The sequence below is a fragment of the Pongo pygmaeus genome, chromosome 5 (assembly GCF_028885625.2).
Source record: "Pongo pygmaeus isolate AG05252 chromosome 5, NHGRI_mPonPyg2-v2.0_pri, whole genome shotgun sequence".
Classification (NCBI taxonomy): Eukaryota; Metazoa; Chordata; class Mammalia; order Primates; family Hominidae; genus Pongo; species Pongo pygmaeus.
Window position 1 is genome coordinate 130,452,337 of NC_072378.2, and position 26,390 is coordinate 130,478,726.

General features: G+C 39.6%; 1 protein-coding gene across 10 annotated transcripts in view; it reads right to left on the reverse strand.

Moving 5' to 3' along the window:
- Positions 1 to 26,390, reverse strand: part of SAMD3 (sterile alpha motif domain containing 3) — a 218,034-nt gene that overhangs the window by 4,948 nt on the left and 186,696 nt on the right. For all 10 annotated transcript variants that reach the window (XM_063666586.1, XM_054492711.2, XM_054492712.2 and 7 more), the window contains one exon: positions 5,577 to 5,777. In XM_063666586.1, coding sequence (XP_063522656.1) covers positions 5,577 to 5,777 — 201 coding nt within the window. The remainder of the gene's footprint in view (positions 1 to 5,576; positions 5,778 to 26,390) is intronic.

Consider the following 26,390-nt stretch of genomic DNA (forward strand, 5'->3'; position numbering starts at 1 on the left):
TTCCAACACTTATACACTGCTAGTGGGAATGTAAATTAGTTCAGCCACTGTGGAAAGCCGTTTGGAGATTTCTCAAAGAACTTAAAACAGAGCTACCGTTTGACCCAACAATCCCATTACTGGGTATATACCCAAAGGAATATAAAGAAAGACACATGCACACATATATTCATTGCAGCACTATTCACAATAGCAATAACATGGAATCCACCTAGATGCCGATCAATAGCAGACTGGATAAAGAAAATGTACATGTACACCATAGAGTACTACACAGCCATAAAAAAGAATGAAATCATGTCCTTTGCAGCAACATAGGTGTAGCTGGAGGCCATTGTTCTAAGCAAATTAATGCAGGAACAGAAAACCAGATACTGCATGTTCTTTCTTATAAGTGGGAGCTAACCACTGAGTACACATGGACACAAAGAAGGGAACAATAGACCCCCGAGTCTACTTGAGATTAGAGGGTGGGTGGAAGGTGAGGATCGAAAAACTACCTATCGGGTATTATGCTCTCTACCTGGGTGATGAAATAACCTGTACACCAAACCCCCACGACATGCAATCTACTTATATAACAAACCTGCACGATGTATCCCCTGCTAAACCTAAAAGTTGGAACAAAAAGAAAGCCCCCCTTTTCACAACCCGAGATTATGTCCTACAAATTAATCATCTTAATCCTTTTTCTTTCTGTTACTCAGACTGGATAATTTCTATTAATCTATCTGCAGATTCACAGCTCCTTTCTTTTCATTTTCCAATATGCTTTTAAGCCTACGCACATGGTGATGTTTTAATTTCAGATAACTGTTCTTTTCAGCTCTGAATTTCAATTTGGTTCGTGTGTGTGTGTGTGTGCGTGTGTGTGTGTGTGTGTGCGTGTATTTCATTTCTCTGCTGAGATTCCCTATGGTGATGATACATGGAATTCACTGGTCTTATCCTGTTCCCTACCATCCTGTCCTGAAGCAGCTGGCTTGCCAGACTGGTGGAGTGGCCTTTTGAAGACTCAGTTACAGCACCAGCTAGGTGGCAATACCTTGTGGGGCTGGGACAAGGTTCTCCCAGGCTGTATAAGCTCTGAATCAGCATCCAGCATACAGTGCAGTTTCTTCCATAGCCAGAATTCATGGGTCCAGGAACCAAGAGTTGGAAATGGGAATGGTGCCGCTCACTGTAACCTCTAGTGATTCACTAGTGGGGAGTCTGGATTAAATTATGTTCCTTTAAAGGGTGTTAAATTTTGTTCTGTTAGATAAATTACTGGTCGATCTTCTGGTCCTGTCAGACTTGATTTTATCATTTCTTTGGGCAATTCTGTTTTGTTGTTTGTCCTTAGTCCTAGCTAAGGTCCTGGCTCAAACTTAGGCATGGTTCTCACTCATGAGGCATTGTTTTCTGGAGTCTCAGATGAATGCTGAGGTGTTCTGCAGGGTCTCTACATACTGGGCCAGAATTCTTTTTTTTTTTTTTTTGAGACAGAATCTCACTCCAGCCCAGGCTGGAGTCCAGTGGCACGATCTCGGCTCACTATAGCCTCTGCCTTCCAGGTTCAAGCCATTCTCCCGCCTCAGCCTCCTGAGTAGCTGGGATTACAGGTGTGTGCCAGTATACCCGGCTAATTTTTGTATTTTTAGTAGAGAAAGGGTTTCACCATGTTGGCCAGGCTGGTCTCAAACTCCCAACCTCAAGTGATCTGCCTGCCTCAGCCTCCCAAATTGTTGGGATTACAGGCGTGAGCCACCACACCTAGCCTGAATTCTTATTAGCAACACTGTGTGAAGTCTCCGCTCTCAGCCAAAGATCCCCAGGGGATCCGTGTGTAGACTTCAGCCCCAGCCCACTTTCCTCCAGTGCCTGTCCTACAAAGGCCAGCTGCTTCATCATTCTTCAACTTTAATCTCTTCCTGTACAGCTCCGTGAGACCTCCACATGCTGCTTGCCTCCCACCATTCTGTACAGTGAGCTAGAAAGTAACCCATGCACAAAACTGAGGCTCATCTTATGTCTTTCCCTGTTACCAAGGATCAGGGTCCTGCAATGCCTGTACCTTAATGCCTGAGTGCAGTTGCCTCATACATTTTTTTTTTCCAGCTTTATCCCTGTTAACAGTGGGAAGACTAGACCAGTACCAGTTACTCCATTTGGGCCAAAACCAAACTCAGATTCTTTATTTTTAAAATTTATTTATTTATTTATTTTTAACACGGAGTTTCACTCTTGTTGCCCAGGCTGGAGTGCAATGGCGCAATCTCGGCTCACCACAACCTCCGTCTCCCAGGTTCAAGCGATTCTCCTGCCTCAGCCTCCCTAGCTGGGATTACAGGCATGTGCCACCACACCCGGCTAATTTTGTATTTTTAGTAGAGACGGTGTTTCTCCATGTTGGTCAGGCTTGTCTCAAACTCCCGACCTCAGGTGATCCGCCCACCTCGGCCTCCCAAACTGCTGGGATTACAGGCATGAGCCACCATGCCTGGCCTATTTTTTTAATTTTTTGAGACTTTATTAGCTGGCGATTCTCATGTACTTCACTTAAAGAGATGATGATTGAAATTGTTTCTCGGGAAGGCAGAAACTATGGCATCTGAAAGGATTTTTTGGAAAATTTGGGGAAGGGTTTCAGTTTGTGTTTGGTATTTTCCTTCTCAATTCCCTGCTACTTGTCTTGTGCAACATCCAGTAGATCCCAGTAACACATTCCTAGTTGATAATATTTTAGATAATCTAATAAAGTAAATTGTTACATTCTGAATTTTTAAATGCTCTGTTGAAAGAAAGTTTTTTGAGGTAGGAGGTTAATGAGCATGGAGGTGATGGGGGGTCAGTGTTAACAGCCAGGACCACCCCCCACCCCAGCTACTACTGTTCTGCCACCCTGTCTCCACCAGCTCCCTAAGCACTCAGTGTTTTCACAATGGCAGGAGCAACAGGCGGTGGGGGTGGTTTGGTGCAGGGAGAACTGTCCTCTTACGGGATCGTTTGTTAACTAGGTATTTGCAAGGTCAAAGTTGCTTTTATTTTAGGAGGCACACAAGGGTTTTATAAATTGGAAATCCCAGCTGCACAGGGCTGAGTTAGGGAGGTACTTCCTGGAAAAATCGAAAATGATTCATTGTTTTGTCTAAAACAATCAGGTCGGGCACAGTGGCTCACAGCTGTAATCCCAGCCCTTTGGGAGGCTGAGAGGCAGTTGGATCACCTGAGGTCAGGAGTTCAAGATCAGCCTGACCAACATGGTGAAACCCCATCTCTACTAAAAATATAAAAATTAGCCAGGCGTGGTGGCGTGCATCTGTATGTAGTCCCAGCTACTTGGGAGGCTGAGGCAGGAAAATCACTTGAACCTGGGAAGCAGAGGCTGCAGTGAGCCAAGATTGTGCCACTGCACTCCAGCCTGGGTGACAAAGTAAGACTCTGCCTAAATAAATAAATAAATAAATAGATAAATAGATAAATAAATAAAACAATCAATAGGCAACTCTATTCAATAAGTACAGTCATTACAAAAACCATACTCCATATTTTGGATATAAAGGGTGAAATACTTGAGGAATGGTGTGGAAGATACACCTATGCCACAGCGGGAGGTCTGGACAAAGCACAGGGGACAGCATCAGGTCTGAAATCTCTCTGCTCCTCACACAAGCTATGACAGACCTCCACCTTACTGTCACCAATGGTTCTTTGAAAAGCTGCTTAACATAGTCCGTTTATATTCATCACTAAGCCTTTGTAGGCCGCACTCCAGTGAAGACCCCTAAGGCTACGACATTAGTGATCACAACAGCCTTACCAACCTCCACTAATTCATCTAGCATTCACAAAATCAAGATTACATTGCTGTGTCACATGTGGTGCTCTGCTAGGCACTTTGGGAACTGTTAATATTAACACATGCTCCCTACATGTAAGGAGTGTATAGACCGTAAGTTTGACAGGCTTTTGCTTTAAAACTGTGTTTTGCAGGTGTGTCCATTTGGCATACTTTTCTAACAGCCAGAGATGACTGGCTATTACAGTTCCTAACAACCTGAAGATTAAGGGGAAACAAGCGAAAGCCACGGTATGGTTGCTGAGAGGATTAGATAGAGTAATCCATGGAAAGCACTGAGAACATGCTGTTACAGAGGAGCATTCAGATATTTGCTACTTATGTTACTATTAAAATAATACTTACAGGCAATTCTTATTTCCCTTTGTTCAGAAGAAAAATATGTAGATGTTTCATGTTTAATTTGGTTAATTGAATACACAGAATTTCTCAATGAAATATGTTCTCGGGTAAAACCTTTGATGATCTTTCATTACATACCACCACCAAAAATTACACTAAAATTGTGAAAGACCCTTGAATGGCCACTCTAAGTGAACTAAATGGAAGGGTATTTGATTGATTTACCCATTAAATTTCATATATATATATATATATATATATATATATATATTTTTTTTTTTTTTTTTTTTTAAATTTGAGACAGGGTCTCACTGTGTCACCAAGCTGCAGTACAGTGGCCCAGTCATGACTCACTGCAGCCTTGACCTCCCCAGGCTTAGGTGATCCTCGTGCCTTAGCCTCCCAGAATAGTTGGGACTACAGGCACGCACCACTAAACTCGGGTAATTTTTGTACTTTTAGTAGAGATGGGGTTTTACCAGGTTGCCGAGGCGGGTCTTGAACTCCTGGGCTCAAGCAATCCACCCACCTCAGCCTCCCAAAGTGCTGGGATTACAGGCGTGAGCCACCATGCCCGGCCCTAAATTTCATATATATTTAAGAACACTTATGAAATTATTTGGGATCATAAAGGAAACGTATTTTTAGTAAGGATGCATAATAACAGTTCCTTAATAAACTACCTTGATTACATAAAAGTATGAAAGGGGATAATGATTCACATTGTCAAAATACCCCTAAGTGATGATCCGCCAGCCTCCACAATATGTCCAATGACAGAGAACTCTTTAGTTCTGAAGGCAGCTACTGCCTATTATCTGAATATGCTACTGAAATTCTTTTGTTTTTTTTTTAATTTTTCCTTTTTCGGGGTTAGGAAAGAGGGTGGGTGGGGAGGGTCTGCTTCCTGAAATTCCTATCAAATGGCTCTAGTTGCAGCCCTTTGGGCCTCACACCCCACTGAGATTCACCCCCACTGTCTTGCTATGCTGTCCTGTTACCACTCCAAAAGGAAAGAGGGAAAAATCCATTTGGACACTGTAATCCCAGCACTTTGAGAGGCTGAGGCAGGCAGATCACCTGAGGTCAGGAGTTCAAGACCAACCTCATCAAGATGGTGAAACCCCATCTCTACTGAAAATACAAAAATTATTTGGGTGTGGTGGCACACACCTGTAGTCCCAGCTACTCAGGAGGCTGAGGCAGGAGAATCGCTTGAACCTGGGAGGCAGAGGTTGCAGTGAGCTGAGATCACAGGCCATTGCACTCCAGCCTGGGCAACAGAGCAAGACTCTGTCTAAAATATATATATATATGTATATTAAAATATATGTGTGTATATGTGTGTGTTTATATATATATATATATATATATATATAGTGAATAAAGATACCTGATAAGGGCACTTCAAGAAAGGAAACAGTTTAAGAATGTCCTTCAGAGGCGTTCGGCTGCCAATCATCTTTCTTCTTATTTCCAAAGTTTGGCTCATTCTCTTGTCAATTTCTCTCCAGTCCTTTTCTGTTTTCACGTATTCTTGCTGGAACCACTTAATATGTTCATCTAGCTCAGAATCAAAACAAACAGCTTCTTCCTGCAAAACATTTTCAACGTATCAATGGATTCCATGTTTCCATGAAAACTTGAATTTCAGGCTGTTATTGCACACTCTTAGCTCATTCCTAAGGTGAGGATCACCATGCCTGGTTACACTTGACATTGAGCATAACTAATAAATGGACAGTCTTTAATGACAATAAATTAGATAGTTAATTACTTACCATGGAATTATAATCTATTCTCTTGAAAGATCTAAAAGAGTTACTTTAATTCCTACGCTATCCTTTTATATAGAGACAGATTATCCAGAAGGTTCCCACTGAATCAAATGTTGCTCATTTCTATGCATTTAAATTTTAGAAGATAAAATATTAAGAACATATTTTTAAAAGTATTAAGTTTTTGTTATTACTATTGTTTATCTTTTTTCTTTTTAAATGCCTTTTTATAGCTGCAATACCATGCCATATAATCCAAATTCAAAATAATAACAGTGGTTATTTTCTGATGCTAAATCATTAAACTAATAATTTTATTCACTATACAACTGGGTACATTGGGCGGAGTGGGGGCAGCTAAGAAACACCTCACTTATTCTTGTTGAAAATCTAAGACATAAGAAAAATATCTTTCTAGAAATATGAGTTAAGAGGACAGTCAGCTGAACTGCACGCAAATCAAAGTTGATCAACTGTCTAGCTGACCGGAATGTGAACAGATGATACCTATAAAAGATGAAAAAGATGATAAGGAGCCTACAATCCTCGTATATCAAGGCTTTTACAAGCACATAGGAAAGCCTCAGTAGATCTACTTTCTGTGAACACAGAATGACTAACAAGACCTAAACCAAGTGAACGAACTCCTGGAAAAATAAAATTATCAAAATTAAGAAGTTCCTATAATCTTACACAAATTTAGTTGGAAGATAAAAGTCTTTCCACAAAGAAAATACCAAGAAAGACTTGAGGGTTTTACAGACAAAATCTACTTAACTTTTGAAACAGAGTGTTCAAATTTATGCAAAATTTTTCAAGACAAACGAAAGGAGGCCAGCATGGTGGCTCACACCTGTAATCCCAGCACTTTGGAAGGACGAGGCAGGAGGATCACCTAAAGCCAGGCGTTCAAGACCAGCCTGGCCAACATAGTGAAACCCCACTTCTACTAAAAATACAAAAATTAGCCGACGCAGTAGCACACACCTGTAATTCCAGCTACTTGGGAGGCTGAGGCATGAGAATTGCTTGAACCCGGAGGCAGAGGTTGCCGTGAGCTGAGATCACACCACTACACTCCAGCCTGGGAGACAGAGCAAGACTGTCTCAAAAAAAAAAAAAAAAAAAAGAAAAAAGAAAAGAAAAAAAAGGAATACTCTCTAACCCATCCTATGAAGGCTCTATGACATTGATCCCCAAACCTGAAAGAACAGTGTAAGAGAGGAAAAGTGCAGTCACTCTCGTTCATGAACAAAGTTGCAGATATTAGAAACAAGGAACAACTAACTTGAATTTATTATACCTCAGAAACTCAAGGGTGGTTTGACATTGGTAAGGGAACTGTAGCAAGTTAAAAGAAAACATGATTGATTTACCCATTACGTTTCACATACTATCATACTAAAATCTCAATTTGGGGGCCATTGTTATAGAAAGATTCGGGGCAGAAAAGAGGTTTTGAGAAACGTGGTGTATGAATAGTAAGACTGTTGGGCACAGCAGCTCACACCCAGTAATCCCAATACTTTGGGAGGCTGAGGCCGAGGGTTACTTGAGGCCAGGAGTTTGAGAGAAGCCAAGGCAACATAGCAAGGCTCTATCTCCACAAAAACAATAATAAATGTTGGGAGGTCGAGGTGGGCGGACCACCTTAGGTCAGGAGTTTGAGACCAGCCTGGCTAACATGGTAAAACCCCATCTCTACTAAAAATACAAAAAAGTAGCCAGGTGTGGTGGCGCACTCCTGTAATCCCAGCTACCCGGGGGACTGAGAAAGGAGAATCGTTTGAACCCAGGGGACGGAGGTTGTGGTGAGCTGAGATCGCGCCACTGTGCTCCAGCCTGGGCAACAGAGTGAGACGGCGTCTCAAAAAATAAATAAATAAATAAATAAATAAATAAATAAATAATAATAAAATTACAACGGTTCCGTAATTTTACTTGGATTATCTAAACATGTAAACATCATATACTGCATTAATTAACTAATTAAAGATGAAGAAACATGACCATTTCAAATAATGCAGAAAAAGTATCTTATAATATCCCTCTGTGATTAAAGAAAAAAACTTTTGTCAAAATAAGAGAAATTTTCAAAACCTATAAAGGTATATACCAAAAACCTAGAGCTAACATAACTTTTTTTTTTGAGACAAGGTCTCACTCTATCACCCAGGCTGAAGTGCAGTGGCGTGATCACAGCTCAGTGCAGCCTCAAACTCCCAGGCACAAGTGATCAACTGTCCCAACAGATGGGCCTACAGGGCCATGCCACCACACCTGGCTAATTTTTGTATTTTTTGTAGAGACAGGTCTTGCCATGTTGCCCAGGCTGGTCTTGAACCCCTGGGCTTAAGTGATCTGCTACCTTGGCCTCCCAAATTGTTGGGATTACAGGCATGAGCCACCACGCCTGACAGATATGATTTTTAATGGTGAAGTTTTAAAAGAATAATCTTTAAAATCAGAAGCAACATAAAGATGCTTTATTATACTCTTAGCCTATACTGAAATTCTAGTCAGAGTAGTAAGATAAGAAAATAAAAGGTATAAAAATTGAAAAGATAGAAACGAAATTGTCAATATTCATAGATGATGTGATTGTTCAAGAGAAAACTTAAAATCATGCATATATAATTTGTTACAACTGAGTTTTTCAGAGCAACTGAATACAAGATAAATATTCTAACATACACTAACATAGAAAATAGAATTTTTTACAATTATATTTTGCAAAAAAAAAAATTACATTGCAAAAAAAAAACCTTATAAGATACCTAGGAATAAAACTAACAAAAAATGTGGAAGAGTTTTAAGAAAATTATGAAACTATAAAATATTAATAAGACAAATAAATGGATAGTCTATTATGTTCACAGCTAGAAAGATTCAATATTGTAAGAAAGTCATCTTTCTCCAAGTAGAGCTGTTGATTCAATATTTCTGTCAAAATCCCAAACCTATCAAAAACCACAATTTTTTTTTATCAGAACTTGACTAGCTGATTCTAAAACTCATTTGAAAGATTAAAAACCTCAAGAATAACCAAGGCATTCCTAAAGAATAATAAAGCAGTGATGGGAAAGTATCAAGACATTTTACAGCTATCTAAGTAAGGAAGTTGGTATTGATGCAGGGATAGATGACTTTACTAGTGGAAAACAGCAGAGCTTCTAGACACAGAGCCGTGGAAACAACAGAGATGGCATCATGAATCTGAGGAAGAGAATGACTATTTTCTAAAAGGTGCAAGAAAATTTTCTATCCATAAGGAAAAAAAAAATCCCATATGGCTTAAGAAGTTAAATTTTAAGAGCAAAAACTTAAAAAAATTTAAAGAAAATATAGAAATATTTCTTATTACTTCAAGGTAAGAAAGGATTTCCTAAAAGTGTTAGCAGTGGAGGGCCTTGACTATAAGTCATCCAGGTTCTTGGCATTTTGAACAAAGAATTGGAAGAAATGCATAACAAAGCCATGAAATAAAGAAGCAACAAAAACACAGATTTATTGAAATGAAAGTATATTCCACAGAGTGGGAGCAGGCTCAAGCTGGCTGCTCAAGAGAATTTTCTGGGTTTTAAATAGCCTCTAGTGGTTTCCCATTGGTGACTCAGTTTACACCCTATGTAAATAAAGGAGAGGCCCATGACCAGTCTGATTGGTTGTGGAAGGTGACCAATCAGTGGCTGAAGTTACAAAATTACACACTATGCAAATGTCTGATTGGTTGTGGGAAGGGACCAGAGGCTGAAGTGAAGTAACAAAGTTATATCCCAATGCAAATAAAGACCAGGCCTGCTACCAGTCTGATTGGTTGCAAGAGGGGACCAATCAGAGGTTGATATGGTTTGGCTCTGTGTCCCCACCCAAATCTAATCTTGTAGCTCCCATAATTCCCACGTGTTGTGGGAGGGACCAGTTTGGAGATGATTGAATCGTGGGGGCAAGTCTTTCTCATGCTGTTCTCATGGTAGTGAATGGGTCTCACAAGATCTGATGGTTTTAAAAATGGGAGTTTCTCTGCACAAGCTCTCTGTCTGCCTGTTGCCGTCTACAGAAGATGTGACTTGCTCCTCCTTGCCTTCTGCCAGAATTGTGAGGCCTCCCCAGTCATGTGTAACTGTAAGTTCAATAAGCCTCTTTCTTTTGTAAATTGCCCGGTCTCAGGTATGTCTTTATCAGCAGTGTGAAAACAGACTAATGCAGAGGTACTTTCCATTTTTCGTCTGCCACACAGAGGCGGGTGGGAGGTTGCAAAGGGAGTAGCTTCTGATCCTTTTGTTACCTGGGCGTGGAAAGTTGGGGTTTTCCTTTTGATTCAGTTCTAGGAAGTTGGTGCAAATTGGCCTTAGGCTTCCTGCCTTCAGACCCTATTCTCCTGCCTCCAGACCCTATTCTCCTGCCTCAAAAGCACTGATCATAAGATAAATGATTGATAACTCTAACTACATTAAAATTGCAACCTTGTCTTTCCTTGTCAAAAGACACCAGAAAGAAATTTAAAAGGCAAGGAACAGATATAATTAGTAAAGGAGTAGAATACAGAATATACAAAGGATTTTTACAAGTAAATTGAAAAAAGGGCAGCTTCATAGAAAAATAGGCAAAAGACATGAACAGACACTTTATAGAAGAGGAATATTTCAGAAACATATGAAAAGATGATCACCCTCATACATAACTAAAATGGAAGCCAAACACAGTACCATTGTATTCCCAACGGATTGCAAGTTGGGTGGTGGCATTGCATGGGGGCGGGGTGAGTGGAAAAGAAATCAGATGATTAACAAGTGCTGCTCAGGGAGCTTAATCATCCAGGAAAATAATTTGGCACTGTCTTATAAAGTTTAATATCTGCACACCCTGTGAGCCAGTGAGCCAGCAAATCCACTCCTAAGTATAAATCCTTGAAAAAAAGCTTCACATATGCTTCAAGACACACATACAAGAATAATCACAGCGGCATAGTTCATAACAGCCAACACTGGAAACAAATCAAATATCCGTTAAGAAGAGAACAGCCAAATAAACTGGTTGCCTGTCACAATAGATTAAACCAACAGGAAAACGAATAAACTACACTCAACTGAACAACCTGGATGAATTCCAGTGACATTACATTGAGTGAAAAAAAGGAACTTATCAAAGCCAACATATAGTTTTCGTATCATTTTGTAAACCTCAAAAACAAGCAAAACTAGAATTTGTTTTAGGCTGGGGTAGTGAAGGAAAATTCGTGGAAGACGAGGAACTGATCAGATTTTAAGGGATAATAGAATTTGAAAGAAGAAAGGACAGTTCTGGGTGGAGAGACAGGAAGGGGAGAGCATGTTATGGGAATGCTTAGCAGAGCGAATCTGAAGATTGTGGAAAACCATAGAGGGCCAGGGTTTAAAGTTGGGACTTAAAGGTGATGAAATCTTTTAATTGAGGTTGGAAAAATAGCTAGGAAACTTGTGAATGCAGAGATAGAGATTTATATTTCTTATAAATTATCTAGATTTAGATTTATAGAAAGGGAGAAAATTATAGGAGCAGGAGAACCAGAATAATGGATTGTCAACGAAGCCAAGGAGTTTCAAATGTAAAATGCGGAAGGTGGTGAAAAGAAAAAAAAAAAAAGAAAAAGAAAAAAATCTTTAAGCTCTAGATACGTCAGATCTTCATTTACTTTCAAGCTTTGTTTGTATATGTTTTTAACTGTTGAACATAAAAATGGACCACAGAGGATTTATTCAAATAAAATATGTGCTTGAAAAAAAAACAAGCAAAACTAAGCAATATATCCCTTAATAATTCATGCATATGTGACAGTGTCATTTATTTTTAAAACAGGTGAATGATAAACATAAAATTCAGTGTAGTGATTACTTCTAGAGGCCCGTGGTGTTGGAAAGGCAGGTGACAGGAGAGGGGAGGAAAACTCAGGCACACACAATGGTGCAGGCAGTGTTCTAGTTCTAAAGTTAAATGCTGGGTTAACAGTGTTTATTTTGTCTCATAAACTACATATATGTTACATATATATTTTTTCTTCTATATGTCTCAAATGCATAGAATGACAATTTCTTAAGAAAACATTTTAATTTTTTAAAGTACAGAAAAAATATTTTAATTATCTAAACAGCTTTCTTTCATCTACTGAAATATAGTAGGTTATATAATTGCTGATATTGACATTTAGATATTACTGTATTTATAATGTACTACTTCCTCCAAAACTCTTACCCAATCATGAAGATAAAGTTTCTAGAGAACTTCCACCTGATCAGACTGATGGGATTAACACAGTGTTGGTGGGTTGTATTCTAGACTGAAGTGATTTTCCTAATTATTAGAAGGCTACATCAGAATTTAAAATTCTCACCATTTTAATGATTTACATATTGTTAGATTTATATATTGTTAGATATACTGTTAATGATTTATATATTATTAAAAGCTGGAAAGAACTTAGAAACCACCTAGTCCATGCCTCACAGTTTACTGATGGGCAAATTGAGACCCTCAAAGGGGAAGTGACTTTTCCAAGCACAGAGATGCCCAGGTGTGCAGGTTTCTGTTAGGGTAGTTCCCCACTTCTCTAACAGGCTGATTTCTTTAACAGTGCACGTTGAAATGAGGGAACTAGTGAGTAAGAAATGTCTGAATCTTACAGAACAGCAGCTGGAAACAGCTGCTGACTGTTGACTTTGAGATGTCTGTCTCAGCAGACAAAGTTAATGGAGGGCCGTGCTCAAGGAGGAATCAAAGAAAGAAGACATGAAGCACGAAGAGATCACTTCAGGCCAAGAAACACACTGAAGGGAAGTGTAGGACTCACCTGTGAGATGTGTGACTTTAGAGGAATCAGCATAAATTAACCAGAACATTAACTTGAGTTAGAGCCAAACAAATTGTATAAAGAGCGTAGGCTATGTTTCCTTTACCACACCAGTTTTGGCAACATAGAGTGTGGTCTCTACTCCAACACCACAGTAACCTAAGCTCTCACAGAGTAATAGCAGAGCATAGTTCTAGCCAACTTTTAGTTTAAGCTGACAGCTGGAGCAGAAATAAGGAGGAGAATATTTCTAAGTTTGATTTCAACAGAAGAATGAGACTGCTTTTGAAGTAGTAAGACGGCATGGTTAAAAATGTAGTTATAGCTTTTTTATCTCCCAGAAATGAATAAAAACTCATCTTGACTTTTATAAAGATAACTTTGTTCTATATCCCACAATCTGAATAAGTTTACAAAGAGAGTATCTTGTTATGAAAATTGAATAATTCTCTTTAAAAAAATTTTTTTAAGAAAATGGTATCTTGCCATGTTGCCCAAGCTTGTCTTGAACTCCTGGGCTCAAGGGATTCTCCCATTTCAGCTCCCAAAGTGCTGGAGTTACAGGCATGAGTCACTGCATCTGGTCCCTGAATAATTCTTATAAATATCCTATGAAAAATCTACTTTAAAGGCACTATGTAAATAAAGGTTCCATACCTAAGATTGTGGACTGTAGCTTCTGAACATCACCAGCAAGTAACTGGACATACTCCTTGCTAACTATAGTGTTCTCTGCAGATTGTCGTCTCACTCATTCTCTAATTACCCAAAGGGTGTATTTGTCTGAGCTGTCGAGTATGGTAGCCACTAGCCACATGTGGCTTCTGAGCACGTGAAATATGACTAGCCCAAATTGATATTTCTAATTTTTAACAATTTTTATTGTCATTTTTACTATTTTTTAATAGAAGAGTGGGTTTTGCTATGTTGCCCAGCTGGATTCTAACTCCTGGGCTCAAGCAATCCTCCTGCATTTGCCTCCCAAGTAGCCGGGACTACAGGCATGTGCCACTGAACCTGGCTTTTCTTTTTCCCCCAGAGATAGCCCAAATTGAAATGTAAGCTGCAAACACTGTATTTCAAATATTTAGTATGCAAAAAAAGAATGTAAAATATCTCATTAGAAATTTTTAAGAATGATTACATGTTGAAATAATATTTTGCATATAGTGAGTTAAATATACTATTAACATTAATTCCATTTGCCACTTTTTAAAAATTTCTGCTACTGGAAAATTAAAAATTACATATGCAGCACATATTATATTTCTATTGGACAGTGTTGTGTTAGATGCTAGGTGTTTCCTCATACCAAATCCCAATCATCCTCATTTCCAATTCTATTGTCGTCAAGTGTTGACTTGGAAATGATGTACCCCCTATGGAACTTAAACAGTAGCTTAGCTTAGCATTCAGCATGTGTCTCAGTCAATCAGCAGGCAGAGTTTCACCCATGCAACCTTGCCCCATGTTTCCAAGTGTGCAGCTTACTTGTAAAACTTCAGAGTATTAGTAAATATGCCACCTGCTAATGACAGTAATTGCACTCTATGTAGAATGAAATTAACTGTCAAGATTTTTCTTCAACTTTTGCTGTCTTGTTCAATTTTCTATCATGAGAGAAACATCTGTGGAAAAGGCTATAAAATAATTAGTATTTATGCAATAAATCATTATGTGTCAGGCCTAGTAAAAAACCATCAGTAAGTGTTGTAAGATAAATCCAAAGAAACTGAGTAAATATTCTTAACATTTGACTCACTAGGTAGTTTTTGCACAACTTTAATTCTATTTTATTTCTAAGCCAAAGAAATCTAACACACAAAGCTATTTCATAGCTTTCAAAGCTGTAAGGTATATATGTACCCAGTAAGTAGAAAAAGAAAATGTTTTAAGAGAGAAATTAATTATAGGTATAGTGTTAATAATTTAACACCTGGTAGTTAACTAACTTTTTTAGCAAATATGTGGAAGGCTTTGGAATACAAGAACATCCTAAAAGCATTTATCAAATCCATGCATCAGTATCCTACACACAAAGTAGGTTGAAAAAAAAAAAGAGGCACAAGTTAACCTCTCTAAAGAAATTGCCATGTTGTTCCAGTATATATTTGATAGAATATTTCACATCAGAATGCGGCAAAATGTTAGGTATTTTTTCCTCTATGTTTCAGACTTAGAGAAATGTCTTTAAAATTAAGGTCACAAAGGAGACAATCTATTACTAGTACTGAGGGCTTAGAAAGAATCTTCAAATAAATTAGCTGTAAAAATGAAAACTAGGTGTTTTTACTTAAAGCAAAATCATTTTTTCCTACGCTCTAAGTGTTCTTATTATAACAAATGGCAAAAACTCTCATATATTTCCCCACACTAAAGATAGTACAAGGACACAGATTGTAAAATCACAAGGGAGGATGGCAGGACTAGCCTGATCCTCAAAAAATGCCTTCATTGCTTCATGAAGCAACACAGGCACAGGAGAATCACAGAGAAGTGGATCGAATGCTTGACATAGTGTGTTCAGAGTCCCTGGTATTACCTGCAACAGGCAAGATTACACTGCCACACCTGATAACCCCCACACCTTATAGTGACAAAAGTTTATCACACATATGACATGCCCGTCTTGGGTCCTGCTCCTAATCCTCCTTACCCAAGGACATGGCTCAATCATCTAGAGTATTGTCAGTTGTCACTAAAAAAAGGGGAAAATGAGGAATTGTATACTGGATCTTTAATGAGCATGTCACATCTGCTCACATTTCGTTGGCCAGCCTTGTGACCACATCTAACTTCAAGGGGGTAGAGAAGTACAATCCTGCTAATTGTACAAAGGGAAAAAATTGGTTACACTGGTAAGTAACAGGGCTGGGAGGGTTACATCAGGAAGATATAGCAATTATAAACTTATATACACCTAACAACAGAGCCCCCAAAGCCATGACACAAAAACTGACAGAACTAAAAGGCAAAATAGACAATTCCAGAATTATAGTTGGAGACTTCAACAGTTCACTTTCAATAATAAATAGAACTACTAGAAAGATGATAAACAAGGAACTAAAAAATTCAAACAACTGTTGTTTCTGGAGAAGACAACCTACATTGTAAGAACTTGGAATCAGAAATAATGAATACATCATAAAATGAAGACCTCTTAGTGATGAAATTAAAAGAAATTTTGAAGAAACTACTAGGACTGTTACTTATTTAAAACTATTAAAGCAAAACAGAAACCAAATGTAGATTAAACTAACTGACAAAGATAAACTAATCTATGCAGCTACATAACATTAAAAGCCTCCAAATCAAGAAAACTCCATTGCAGTTAGAAAACAAAACAAAACAAAAACCAACAAAAACAAACAAAAATCACAGAAAGAGATAAGCAAAGGCTCCAGCTGAGATGTAAATGGTATTTAAATCCTTTGTATTCTGCTTCAAGAAAACAAAATTATTTTCACCAAATATCAAATTTAGAGTGAATTTACCCCATAAAGACAGAGGAGAATCTTTTCAAAGTAGTTGAAAAGATCAGCCATAAATGTAAAGAGCTAGACACCTATACAGTACAAGTCAAAATTTTTTCAGAAAATTTCTAAAGAATCACTGGCTATTATCAAAGTCAGCTTTTTTTTTTTCATGGCCAAAAAGTTTATGATAATAGGTTGATAGCTCTACCGGCTGAAAGAAACTTTAGTAGTTAAGAAAAGAAAATGCATGCATTAGTCAAGAAAGTATTAAGAAGTTAAGCATTTCGGTAAGTATGTTTACATCCTGATGCTTCAAATGGGGCATTTGACAGAGGCCAAGAGGACCATCAAGGAATTTTTTGGATGAAGAGATCCTCAAGGAAAGGAAGAACATTGAGCTATGAAGACATGGGGATCCAAGGTCCCGTGCCCCATGCAGACCAGATATGACCTCCTTCATCCCAGGGTCAGGACAGTAAGAGCAGGATCCCTCCACCAGTCCATCTCCATCCAGTTACAGCAGGATGCTTCCCCAAGAGCTAGCCAGAGCTTGTCCTGGTGCTCCCTGTGCTGGCCGATACTCAGAACCTTCTTTTGGTTCAACACTCCCTCCATTCATGGCACCACAGCCCAGGGTGTCATTCTGTGAGAGGACAGATGCTACAAGGGAGTCCTGGGGGCTGGTTTAAGAGGACTCCCTCTTTCCCTTATTCTGAAAATGAGGATGAACCTACACAGAATCTTCTCCACTGAGGGACTCCCCTGACACAGCATATCCTCCACTGGGCAACAAAAAATGTCTCTACACTAAGTAGTACTAAGTAATAAACACTAAGTGGAAAATGCAATATAGAATGGCATAAGAACAGACTGTATATGCTGTTAAATAGAGATCTCCATGTAATGAACCACTTTCTCAACACAATTACAAAACAGCCCATTTTCTTCATGGGTTTATGGTGCCACTTTTATTGTACATTAAGTTCCCAAATAGACATGGGTGTATTCTGGGCATTCTCTCTTATTCCATTGGTCTATCAAAGATGAACTGCAGATGACTTAAAGATTTAAACATGACAGTTAAAACTACAAACATAATAGAAGAAAGAATAAGGGAGTAACTTTGTGACTTGGGGTATGGGAAAGACTGCAGTCTACAAATCAACAAGAAAAAGATGCAAACCCATTAGAAAATAGGCAATGGATCTAAAGAGGTAATTTTCTAGAAGAAATGCAAAAGGCTAACACACATATGAAGAGATGCCCAGACTCAGTAATCCATGGAAATGTAAATCACAGGAAGAATGAAATTATACTTTATACCTATTAGTCTTGGCAGCATTTTGAAGGCTAGATAATGGTAAGCGTTGGCAGGAATACAGGGATCTGCACTGGTGTGGGAGTGAGACTAGCAAAGTCTTTCTGAAGAGCAACTGGTCAAATTAAGTACATGCATGCCTTGAGCCCCATCAGTTCCACTTCTGGATGTGCAACCCAAAGAAAGGACACACAGCTTCATAACCAGGTATGCATAATGGTGTTCTCTGTGGTGCAATTTGTAGTGGGAACAGGACTTGAGGCAAGAGTACTCTATAATGGTTAAAATCAATGGACTTGAAACATACACAAATGAATCTTTAAAAGAGTGTCAGTTTAAAAGTTGAAACTGAATGAGGTAAAGAATCCTCATTTATGTTAAATCAAATATACATGAACCCCAAATGACAGAACACATTCTGGAACATTTACAAACAAACAAAAAATACATATGAAATGCTTTAAAATGGTTTCCTACAGTCAGAGGTGGGGAGAAAGGCAGATAGAAATGGGGACAGAAAGGAATAATAAAACCAGAGAAAGATCCAGCACAGGGCAACAGTGATAATGTGCCATGAAGTGAGGAGTTTGATTCATTCAACTTTAACACCTAAGGATTATGACAAAAAAAATACTACTGTATAAAGTACAATCTTACATTGCCATGTAGTTCCACACAATTCCTCTAAGCTTTTAAATCCAACATTTTCATCATTTTAACAAGATACTGTCAGCAACTTATGAAATTACTCAGTTAAGTGTACTGGTTTAAGAATCTAATTATATCTGTTTATAAATACATGATGAGGTACAGTAAGACACTTAAGAAAAGAAAGCAGATTTATCAATTCATGGGGCTATACGCTCTCTGGACCTAAAACTAAAAGTCAGATGCATAAGAAGCGATGGCACAGCTGCTGCATTGACTGCACGACCATACACGCAGCCACATGAGGTCTTGAGGTTGGAAAGGCATTTTTAAACATTGCAAAATACCCGGCATTTTGCAAGATTGGTCTGGGAACATAATGTGGGATTCTGACAAGCAAAGCTATCTATATAACATGATGATAAGTCTTTCTAGCAGTGGGACATGAGGAACTCAGGTATATTGACTCACAGGTGGTGCTTTGGCATTGCAGATGCTTCAAGTTTTGCAGCCAAAGAACATAGCTTGAGCAGAGCTAAAATGGCAAAGAGAATGCAGTTGATGGAGGGTTAGGGACAAAAGATCTGCCCCCTCTGCTTAGACCTGCACAAGTTCTGCAGCTGCCTGTTCTACCTGTGGAAGCCCATGTGATAGGACTCAGAAATCCATCCTGGCCAGGCGCGGTGGCTCATGCCTGTAATCCTAACACTTTGGGAGGCCAAGGTGGGCGGATCACCTGAGGTCAGGAGTTCGAGACCAGCCTGCCCAACTTGGCAAAACTCCATCTTTACTAAAAATACAAAAAATTAGCCAGGCGTGGTGTTGTGTGCCTGTAATCCCAGCTACTCAGGAGGCTGAGGCAGGAGAATCGCTTGAACCCAGGAGGCAGAGGCTGCAGTAAGCCGAGATCACGCAACTGCACTCCAGCCTGGGCGACGAGTGAAACACCGTCTAAAAAAAAAAATCCACCTTCTTTCGTTAAGACATCTACCTTCAATTCTTTGGTAAATCCCATCAGACCACCAAAGGAAAAAAACAGAAATAAAATTAAGCAAAACAAAAGAAAATCTCTTCCTCTATTTATCCCTTCCCAAGATCTTCCTCCAGTTTAGCCAAACCCACTTTCTTGCCTTTGAGTGAATGGCCAGACTCCTGTGTCTTGCCTGCATCAACACTTTCGATCTCTGCAGCATAGGAAATAATTTTTTTCTGTATTATAAAAATATTGTGCCCAGTTAAAAAATTTTGAATCGTGAGAGTTACCCAAGTGTGTCTTAACATTTTTAATGTTCAGAAATCTTTTTCTTTTTTTTTTTTTTCATTTTTTCTTGAGACAAGGTCTGGCTCTGTCACCCAGGCTAGAGTGCAGTGGTGCGTTCTCAGCTCACTGAAGCCTCAACCTCCCCGGCTCAAGCGGTTCTCACACCTCAGCCTCACGAGTAGCTGTGACTTACAGGCACATGCCACCAGACCTGGCTAATTTTGTTTAGTTTTTGTAAAGAGGGGGTCTCACTCTGTTGCACAGGCTGGTTTCAATATACATGACACATGGACTCAAGTAATCCTCCTGTCTCAGTCTCCCAAAGTGCTGGGATTACAGACGTGAGCCACCATGCCTGGCTCAGCAATCTTAAAGACATTACAAAGGAGCTATCGACGGAAGAAGTTCAAACCAAAGATTAAAAATAATGTTCGTAATCACTCTGAAAAATAAAATTATATGAGATAAATTCAAAGGATGGAACCACCCCCCCCCACACACACTTCTTAGTGTTTGTACATTTGCTTAATCCCCATGTAGTGTACAAAATACAGAAACAGAGTGTTTCTGTAATATTCCACTATAAATAGTTTTCTCATCCTTTAAAGCTTTTTGCTTTACAGAACATGAGCGCATAAACGGAGAGGCTATAGTCATCAAAGAATCAGCGATTTGCACTATTTGTAAGGGAGAAAAAGTTAAATCCTTACCAATTAGATTCGTTTGCCAGCAAAAATGTTGTCTCTGCAGACGTCAACAATGACCACCCTCTCATCTCTTTTTTACCATTAGCTGGCAGGAAGGTCAAAACTAAATTCCATTACCATTTAACTGCTAACCCCAATACATTCAATTCCCTGTTCTTTTTGTAGCAAAGGGCCCTGGATTGACCATAGCAGGGTTCATCTTAGGATTCAAGCATGTCTTGGGGGCTAGAAAGGAACAACCACGAACAGTGTAGTTCCATGAAGGAGGGACAGAAAATGTGAGTGTACAAGCTGGTTCAAACATGATGTGTCAACACAAGAGGGGGGCTTGTATTTAGACTCGTGTCCAGGGGTGTGACCTCTGATCCCACGGACTGACCCTTGAGTTCTAAAGCTGGGGACAACTGCTGGGGACAATTGATTTGACCATTCATCAATTCCATTGAATTTTGGTGGGAAATACCTCATAGAAAAAGAGGGGAAACTGAATGGAAAGGAACTCCACCTTTATTCTACTGAAAATCAAATGTTTGAGAAAAGCAACTTATGTATCATGTAAGGCTGTTACTTTACAAAGTGATTTTTATTTTATTTCATTTTAAGTTTTGGGATACATGTGCAGAAAGTGCAGGTTTGTTAATAGGTATACATGTACCATGGTGGTTTGCTGCACCTATCAACTTGTCATCTAGGTTATAAGACCCACATGTATTAGGTATTTGTCCTAATGCTCTCCCTCCCCCTGTCCCCCACCCCCAACAGGCCCTGGTGTGTGATGTTCCCCTCCCTGTGTCCATGTGTTTTCATTGTTCAATTCCAACTTATGAATGAGAACACATGGTGTGTTTTGTTTCCTGTTTCTGTGTTAGTTTGCTGAGAATGATGGCTTCCAGCTTCATCCATGTCCCTGCAAAGGACATGAACTCATTCTTTTTTATGGCTGCATAGTCTTCCATGGTGTATATGTGCCACATTTTCTTTATCCAGTCTATCATTGATGGCATTTGGGTTGGTTCTAAGTCTTTGCGATTGTAAATACTGGTAGCTTGATGGGAATAGCATTGAATCTATAAATTACTTCAGGCAGTATGGCCATTTTCATGATATTGATTCTTCCTATCCATGAGCATGGAATGTCTTTTTTTTCCTTTGTGTCCTGTCTTATTTCTTGAGCAGTGGTTTGTAGTTCTCCTTGAAGAGGTCCTTCATGTCTCTTGTAAGTTGTATTCCTAGGTATTTTATTCTCTTTGTAGCAATTGTGAATGGGATTTCACTCATGATTTGGCTGTTTGTCTGTTATTGGTGTATAGGAATGCTTGTGGTTTTTGCACATTGATTTTGTATCCTGAGAATTTGCTGAAGTTGCTTATCAGCTTAAGGAGTTTTTGGGCTAAGATGATGGTGTTTTCTAAATATACAATCATGTTGTCTGCAAACAGAGACAATTTGACTTCCTCTCATCCTATTTGAATACTCTTTATTTCTTTCTCTTGCCTGACTGCTCAGGCCAGAACTTCCAATACTGTCTTGAATAAGAGTGGTGAGAAAGGGCATCCTTATCTTGTGCCAGTTTTCAAAGGGAATGCTTCCAGCTTTTGCCCATTCAGTGTGATGTTGGCTATGGGTTTGTCATAAATAGCTCTTATTATTTTGAGATATGTTCCATCAATACCTAGGTTATTGAGAGTTTTTAGCATCAAGAGATGTTGAATTTTATCAAAGGCCTTTTCTGCATCTATTGAGATAGCCATGTGGTTTTTGTCATTGGTTCTGTTTATGTAATGGATTATGTTTATTGATTTGCATATGTTGAACCAGCCTTGCAAACCAGGGATAAAGCTGACTTGATCGTGGTGGATAAACTTTTTGATGTGCTGCTGGATTTGGTTGCCAGTATTTTATTGAAGATTTTTGCATTGATGTTTGTCAGGGATATTGGCCTGAAATCTTCTGGTACATTGTGTCTTTGTTCTCAATGGTTTCAAAGAACATCTTTGTTTCCGCCTTCATTTCATTACTTACCCAGTAGTCATTCAGGAGCAGGCTGTTCAATTTCCATGTAGTTGTGTAGTTTTTAGTGAGTTTCTTAATCCTGAGTTCTAATTGGATTGCACTGCAGTCTGAGAGACTGTTATGATTTCCATCCTTTGCGTTTGCTTATGAGTGTTTTACTTCCAATTATGTGATCAATTTTAGAATACGTGCTGTGTGGCACTGAGAAGAATCTATGTTCTGTTAATTTGAGGTGGAGAGTTCTGCAGATATCTATTAGTTCCACTTGGTCCAGAGCTGAGTTCAAGTCCTGAATATCCTTGTTAATTTTCTGACTCGTTGATCTGTCTAACATTGACAGTGGGGTGTTAAAGTCTCCTACTATTATTGTGTGGGAGTCTAAGTCTCTTTGCAGGTCTCCAAGAACTTGTTTTATGAATCTGGGTGCTCCTGTATTAGGTGCATATATATTTAGGATAGTTAGCTCTTCTTGTTGCATTGATCCCTTTACCATTATGTAATGCCCTTCTTTATCTTTTTTGATCTTTGTTGGTATAAAGTCTGTTTTATCAGAGACTAGGATTGTAACCCCTGCTCTTTTTTTGCTTTCCATTTGCTTGGTAAATATTCCTCCATCCCTTTGTTTTGAGCCTATGTGTGTCTTTGCACCTGAGATGGGTCTCCTGTATACAGCACACTGATGGGTCTTGACTCTTTATCCAATTTGCCAGTCTGTGTCTTTTAATTGAGGCGTTTAGCCCATTTACATTTAAGGCTAATATTGTTATGTGTGAATTTGATCCTGTCATCATGATGCTAGCTGGTTATTTTGCCCATTAGTTGATGCAGTTTCTTTATCGTGTCATTGGTCTTTATGTTTTGGTTTGTTTTTGCAGTGGCTGGTACCAGTTTTTCCTTTCCGTATTTTGTGCTTCCTTAAGGAGCTTGTGTAAGGCAGGCCCAATGGTGACAAAACCCCTCAGCATTTGCTTGTCTGTAAAGGATTTTATTTCTCCTCCAAATATGAAGTTTAGTTTGGCTGGATATGAAATTTGGGGTTGGAAATTCTTTTCTTTAATAATGTTGAATTTTGGCCCCCACTCTCTTCTGGCTTGTAGGGTTTCTGCAGAGAGATCCGCTGTTAGTCTAATGGGCTTCCCTTTGTAGGTAACCTGGCCTTTCTCTCTGGCTGCCCTTAACATTTTTTCCTTCATTTCAACCCTGGTGAGTCTGACAATTATGTGTTTTGGGTTGCTCTTCTTGAGGGGTATCTTAGTGGTGTTCTCTGTATTTCCTGAATTTGCATGTTGGCCTGTCTTGCTAGGTTGGGGAAGTTCTCCTGGATAATATTCAGAAGTGTGTTTTCCAACTTGGTTCCATTCTCCCTGTCACTTTCAGGTACACCTATCAATCATATGTTTGTTCTTTTCACATAGTCCCATATTACTTGGAGGCTTTGTTCATTCATTTTCATTCTTTTTTCTCTAATCTTTTCTTCATGCCTTATTTCAGTAAGTTGATCTTCAATCTTTGATATCCTTTCTTCCACTTGATTGATTCCACTATTGATACTTGACGTATGCTTGACGAAGTTCTCGTGCTGTGTTATTCAGCTCCTTCAGGTCATTTATGTTCCTCTCTAAACTGGTTATTCTAGTTAGCAGTTCCTGTAATCTTTTATCAAGGTTCTTAGCTTCCTTACATTGGGTTAGAACATGCTCCTTTAGCTCAGAGGAGTTTGTTATTACCCACCTTCTGAAGCCGTCATCTATCTCATTTTCTGTCCAGTTTTGTGCCCTTGTTGGAAAGGAGTTGCTATCATTTGGAGGAAAAGAGGAATTCTGATTTTTGGAATTTTCAGCGTTTTTGCACTGGTTTTTCCTCATCTTCTTGGATTTATCTACCTTTGATCTTTGATGACCTTTGGATGGGTTTTTTGTGTGGGAGTCCTTTATGTTGACATTGACGTTGTTGCTTTTTGTTTGTTAGTTTTTCTTCTAACAGGCCCCTCTTCTGCAGGTCTGCTACAGTTCGCTGGAGGTCCACTCCAGATCCTATTCTCCTGAGTATCACCAGTGGAGGCTGCAGAACAGCAAAGATCACTGCCTACTCCTTCCTCTGGAAGCTTCATCCCAGAGAGGCACTGGCCAGATGCCAGCCAGAGCTCTCCTGTATGAGGTGTCTGTTGAACCCTGTTGGGAGGTTTCTCCCAGTCAGGAGGCACGGGGGTCAGGGACCCACTTGAGGAGGCAGTCTGTCCCTTAGCAGAGCTGGTGCGCTGTGCTGGGAGAACCCCTCTTGTCAGAATCAGCTGCTCTCTTCAGAACCAGCAGGCAGGAAGGATTAAAGCCACTGAAGCTGTGCCCACTGCTGCCCCTTCCCCCAGGCACTCTGTCCCATGGAGATGGGGATTATGTCTGTAAGCCCCTGACTGGGGCTGTTACCTTTCCTTCAGAGATACCCTGCCCAGTGAGGAGGAATCTAGAGAAACAGTCTGGCCACAGCCACTTTGCCATGCTCAGCCCAGACCTCCCAGCCTTCTTAGTACTGTCAGGGGAAAACTGCCTACTAAAGCCTCAGTAATGGTGGACGGCCCTCCCCCCACCAAGCTCGATGGTCCCAGGTCAACTTCAGACTGCTGTGCTGGCAGTGAGAATTTCAAGCCCATGGTTCTTAGCTTGCTGGGCTCTGTGGGAGCGGGACCCACGGAGCAAGACCACTTGGTTCCCTGGCTTCAGCCCCTTTTCCAGGGAATTGAACAGTTCTGTCTCACTGGGGTTCAGGCGCCACGGGGGTATGAAAAAATAGTCCTGCAGCTAGCTCAGTGTCTGCCCAAACAGCTGCCCAGTTTTGTGCTTGAAACCCAGGGCCCTGGTGGTGTAGGCATATGAGGGAATCTCCTGATCTGCAGATTGCAAAAACTGTGGGAAAAACGTAGTAACCCAGCCAGGTAGCACAGTCCCTCACGGCTTCCTTTGGCTTGGGGAAGGAGGTCCCCAGCTCCTTGCAATTCCCAGGTGAAGCAATGCCTCACCCAGCTTCTGTTCATCCTCTGTGCATTGGACCCATTGCCTAACCAATCCCAATGAGATGAACCGGGTACCTCAGTTGGAAATGCAGAAATTACCCACCTTCTGCGTTGGTCTCTTTGGGAGCTAGCTGCAGACCGGAGCTGTTCCTATTCGGCCTTCTTGGTCCCTCTCACAAAGTGATTTTTAAGAACATAAAAGATTTCAAAATAAATATGATTCTATCTTATAATTTTAGTTTGTAATTGGAATTTTGCAAAGTTTCTAAAAAGTTTCTTTTAGGGCACCTTTCAGTTGTCTTGCCTTTTTGTCAAAGAAAGTTTTAGAATTATGTTATCTTAACTGACCTATTATTTTGAAAGCCTCACTGAAAATTAGAATAAGATATTTAAAGTACATACTTTCATCCAAGTTTTGCATTATGCATGACGCTGGGATAAGTGGTTTACAAAATATATTTAAAATATTCCTATCCTATGGATCTTATAACTAGCACTAATAAAACTGAGGTGACTCAATGCTTTGCTCTTTTACTATCAAATAAATATACCAGATGAAAAAGAAAATAGAATATTTACACCGAGTACATTCACTAATATAAACATGTTTGTTGAAGAGTTAGGATTTACATATTCACATTGGATCAAGATAGAAACAGAATTGGGAGGACAAGAGATTTCACTTTCATACTTGGTAGTTCAGACATGCTTGTTAAAGAGTTCAATCTACCTTGATAGCAGGGGAAATTTTTGTTTCTGAGGATATTTCGGTGCTCTGAGGTAGAAGAGGAATATGTACAGGATCTCAGACAATTGGAATTCCCATAACCTCCCAGCTGCTGAGGGATGAATCTCCAGGCCCTCCCAGAGGCCCTCAGCCTGGAGCTCCCGACAGCCACTTCTGGGTTGGGATGGAAAGGCTTCAGGACCAGCAAGGAAGGGAAGGCCACGATGGAGTTTTGTACCCATTCATGTGGGTTATTTCTTCCCTGAAACCTGGAGACCGGAGGCTACCTAACCCAGACAATGTGAGTATTAAAAAACTTCCTGTGGCAATAAGAGCATCGAGAACATAAGACGTATTGTAGGATAAGAGCAAAAAAAAAAAAATTATTCAAGGACTCGGAACTTAAGAGTTTTTCCAAGTTTTTGAAGGTTGTGAAAAAAACTGGA